The 4637-nt window shown below is 34.7% G+C and overlaps 1 protein-coding gene across 5 annotated transcripts in view; it reads left to right on the forward strand.

Moving 5' to 3' along the window:
• The window catches only part of KLHL13 (kelch-like family member 13), a 210248-nt gene that overhangs the window by 150222 nt on the left and 55389 nt on the right, over positions 1 to 4637 (forward strand). For all 5 annotated transcript variants that reach the window (XM_012653528.1, XM_012653529.1, XM_012653525.1 and 2 more), the window contains one exon: positions 1551 to 1692. In XM_012653528.1, coding sequence (XP_012508982.1) covers positions 1551 to 1692 — 142 coding nt within the window. The remainder of the gene's footprint in view (positions 1 to 1550; positions 1693 to 4637) is intronic.

Here is a 4637-nt window from a genome sequence, read left to right on the forward strand (position 1 = left end):
CTTCTTTATTAAATATCCATGAGAGTTGAATAAAACATGGTTATACATTATTATTGCATTTTTGGTTATACTATGGCTCTAATATCATTAAGAAGAATTGATGTCACCCTTAAGGCCAGAATTTTGCTAATTATTGTAGGATTTAAAACCATTTGGTTGGTGTCAGAATTCAAAGCAAGATCTTTATTTAAAGTATGGTATAGCCTTAAAACTCTTTTTCTTGTTAAAACTGATCGACTTAGGTTATAGGTAAGATAGGAAAAAGGGTAAAATGTTTATGATATTGGATCGCTCAGTTAGAAAAGCAAATAATTCAAAATTTAGGAAGTTACAGATAAAAAGGAAAAACAAAAAATTCTAGCACTTGAAAATCCATTCTCCTCCTTTTTTCTAATGTCTATTTTAGCAGTCTATGTCATAAATGCACAAACCAATTCGGAGCCATGGGCTCTTAGGCAGGTGATCCAGAGATGATTTTAGCTGTGTATACATATGGAGAAACACAAGGCCTCTTCTAAGGAATAATGAAAGGTTGTTCCACAATGGCCCATTTTTAGTGTAACCTAACTGAAGCCTTTTAACTATGAAATATATTGTCATATTCTCCATGCAACCAATGACCTACTGACTACAGGTTCTCTGACCCTTTCTTATGGTCCCTGAAAAAATTATTTTTGCAACACATATGGGGATAGCTTGTGTTTATTTTTTTTAGTATTCATGTCTTTGAAAAGTTGTAAATGCCACTAGACTGTAGCTATTTAGCTAAGCAATTCCAAACTGATAAGTGAGAGATACTGCTAGAAAAAGAAATTATTTCGTATGTAAAATTATGTTCAGTTGGAGTTGAATAGGAGTTATTATTACTAATAACAGAAGAAGAAGTAATGTATTAATATATCACAGTTAATCTTTGACTTTTATTAATGGGGCCTTTGGAGTTGGAATCAAACTAGACCTAGATTTAAACTCTTGCCCAACCACTTTAATAACGTTGTGACCCTAGGTAAGTGATTTTTAAAACTTATTTATTTGTTATCCCTACTCTTAATAAAAAGGAGTTGATAATAGTAGCTATTGCTTCGAATTGCTTTAAGGATTAAACGAGCTCATGTGTGTAAAATTCTTGGCAAGTACCTGATATATAGTGACTATTTAATAAATGGTAGCTAATATTTTTTATCTTTCTAAAATTAGGTGTTCCAAATTAATTTTAACTTGTGGATAATGCAATTTGATGGTATTGCTACCTAAACAGTAAAATACCAAAAGCAGTTACTGAGGCCCTAAAAGATCCCTAAAAGTTTTGAACCAACTTTTAAATTGATTTTTTAGTTCTCATTTATATTTTCTGTCCTTGGAGAGCATTTACAAATATTTATTTTTCTGTGATAGAGAGTGGTCTGAGTCTAAAATACAATGAAACAAAATTCAGTGTATTCCATAATCAGATGATTGGCAATATTATTTATTTTTCTAATTAATATCATTATTGTGAATTATACAAATTTTAATTTATATTTCTTTTTTATTTTTTTTAAAAAATTCAGATCTCTCGTGGAAGAGGAAGACCAACACATGAAATTGTCCCTTGGAAGCAGCGAAATGGGCCTCTCATCCCATTTGCAGTCTTCCAAGGTGGGAACTACACGCATCTTCACCAGCAATACCCACAGTTCTGTGGTGTTACAGGTAATCTAAGCTAAAACCCACCGTGGATTTTGTGGTGTGGGATGTAAATAGTGGGTATGTAGGGACAGGATGTATATGGTCACTCTCTACATTTTCTGCTCAGTTTTGCTGTGAACCTAAAACTGCTCTAAAAAAAAAGTTTATTAGTTAATAAAACAAAGACAAAAACTAACCAGGGAGAATTCTTGATGGAGGAACAGATACCTTCCTGATGTTAAAAAAAAAAAAAAGCCTGATTCCATTCTTTGTTTTGTTTGTATAAAGGACATTTTGGTATCATGCCACTTTCTTATAGAATACCATGTCTGGTAACATTGACATTTCATTCAATAGCAGCCAAAGTAAATATCACAAGCTTCCTACATTAAATTTTCTAGTTTCTCATTCACAACCTATTTTACTATCATCTTTGTCATAGTTTGAAAGATCATATTTATTTGGTCTCTCAACTCACATTGGCAATAGTAGGTGTGGGAATAGGGATGAGGACTGCTGGATACAAACCCACTGATATGTGTGAGAAGTAATAACTAGGATCAAATTAGGGGACAGAGCACATTAGAAAGCCAAAAGAATGAGCTAGGACATGACAGAGCTAAGGGCTCTAAGACACAGCTGTAGCTCATTGGTCCAGGCTGGGGCAAGAACACTGATGTGCAAGTAACCTGAAAGTTTGTATTACTTGAAGATAATTTTTCTTGAACTTATTTTTTAAATGTTGTTATATTTTCTGTGGCAGTATGGAACTGCAACTCTGTATTGCTATTGAAAAACTTGTACACTCTGTTTAAAAGACTATTAAACATTTTGTTCTTACAAACTGAGATTTTTAAGGCCCAGCACTAACAGGGAACTTTTTTGTATCTAATCTTAGGTGTGTGGTTGTCAAGGGAACAAGCTAGAGAAGTGTTTAATGTGTAAATTTTATCATTGTTTTAAAATTAGCAGTAACACAAACTTTAGCTTCAAAAGGCACAGAAAGTAGCTGTCAGGGGAACTGATCCATGGGGAGAAATTGTTCTAAGAAGTTTCACTCTGCAGGATTACTCACTGCCTAACTGTAGTGAGAAGGACATGGGTTTCAGCCCAAACTGGAACTCTGGTTGTGCCACTCACAATGTAATTATGTGACTTTGGAAAAGTCTCTTATCCTCTCTGGGCCTTATTTATATGTTTCTATATTTATAATCTGGGTAAGAGATCTGAGGATTAAATGTCACACTTTATGGAAAAGTAAGGTGCATAATAAATATCCATTTCTTTTCCTTCTACGTGAACTAAACAGAGAAGGTATCAGAGGAAATGGAGCTGATCAGAAGCGGTGGGTGCACCAAATATGGTGTCTATCTGGTTGGCTTGAATGGCTCTAGTAGATTAGTCATCTCCATTAAATAAACTTTAGCAAACTAGGCCGTCAAAGTGCCTAGAAAGACACTTGCTACCAGATGGGCTTACATTCCTAGAACTTTGAATGAATTCCAGGGGAATCCATGGTAGAGTTAAGAGTGCAAACTACTTTTACTCAAGGAAGATTAACCAGGGTTAGCGTAAGCAGTGATTGGTAAAATCAAGGATTATTTCATTTCCCTCAATCCTTGATTACCACTACATCTTTGGTTACTTCTCATGGAAACCTTCCATTCTTTGACTTCTCTGTATTATTCCAGGTTGTCAGCATCTTTCTCTTACCACTGCATTCTGTGGTCATTCATTGAATCATACCCTTCCTAGCATCTTCAGTTTTTTTAAATAACAGCTTTATTGAGAATAATTCACATGCCATATAATTCATCCATTTAAAGTGTACAAGTCAATGGTTTTTAGTATATTCACAGGGTTGTACAACTATCACTGCAGTCAATTGTAGAACATTATCATCACCTCAAAAAGAAGCCTGTATCTGTTAGCAGTCACTCCTGCCCCTCACCCCTTCCTCAACCCTAGGTATTCTCTGTCTCTATAGGTCTGTCTATTCTGAGCATTGTATAAATGGAATCATAAAATATATGCTCCTTTGTGCCTGGTTTATTTACCATGTTTTAAAGGTTCATCCATGTTGTAGCATGCAACATGCTTCCTTCCTTTCTGTGGCCAAATAACATTCTGTTGTATGGATAGACCACATTTTGTTTATCTATTCTTCCATTAATGGCCATTAGGTGCCCCCCACATTTCGGCTGTTATAAATAATGCTGCTATGAATATTGTTATACAAGTATCTGTGTGGACATGTTTTAATTTCTCTTTGGTGTATACCTAGAAGTGGAATTACTGATTTCTATGGTAATTCTATGTTTAATCTTTTGAAGAACTACCAGAGTGTTTTCCAAAGTGGCTGTACCATTTTATATTCACACTGGCAGTATATGAGTATTCCAATTTCTCTATAGTCTCACCAGTACTTATTATCTGTCTTTTTGATTATAGCTATCCTACTAGGTGTGAAATGGTATCTCACGGTTTTGATTTGCATTTCCCTGATTGCTGAATATCTTTTTATTTGTACTTATGGTTATTTGTATGTCATCTTTGAAGAAATGTCTGTTCAGATCCTTTGCCCATTTTTTGGTTGGGTTATTTCTCTTTTTACTACTCAGTGGTAAGAGTTCTTATGTATGTTCTAGATAGAAATCCCTTATCTAATACATGATTTGCAAGCGTTTGCTCTGAGTATCCTCAGTTTTGTGGTCCCTTGTTGTTCTGCCATAACTGCCTTGCCAATCTCCAATTTTTTTTATCTATTCAGCCATACAGTCTTTCCTTCTGTATTGCTTTAGCAGAGTTAATATTACGGAGGGTTAAGGAAAATGCCTGGAAGGCTTTGACTTTTTCACTATTCCCTAAACATACATCGTTTTTTCACACGTCAGTGTTTTTGTACCCATTACCTCTCCCTGGAATGCACTTACTTTACTTGTTCTGTCTGGTAAATCCCTATTCATTCA

This window comes from Propithecus coquereli, unplaced genomic scaffold, assembly GCF_000956105.1.
Source record: "Propithecus coquereli isolate 6110/MARCELLA unplaced genomic scaffold, Pcoq_1.0 Scaffold422, whole genome shotgun sequence".
Classification (NCBI taxonomy): domain Eukaryota; kingdom Metazoa; phylum Chordata; class Mammalia; order Primates; family Indriidae; genus Propithecus; species Propithecus coquereli.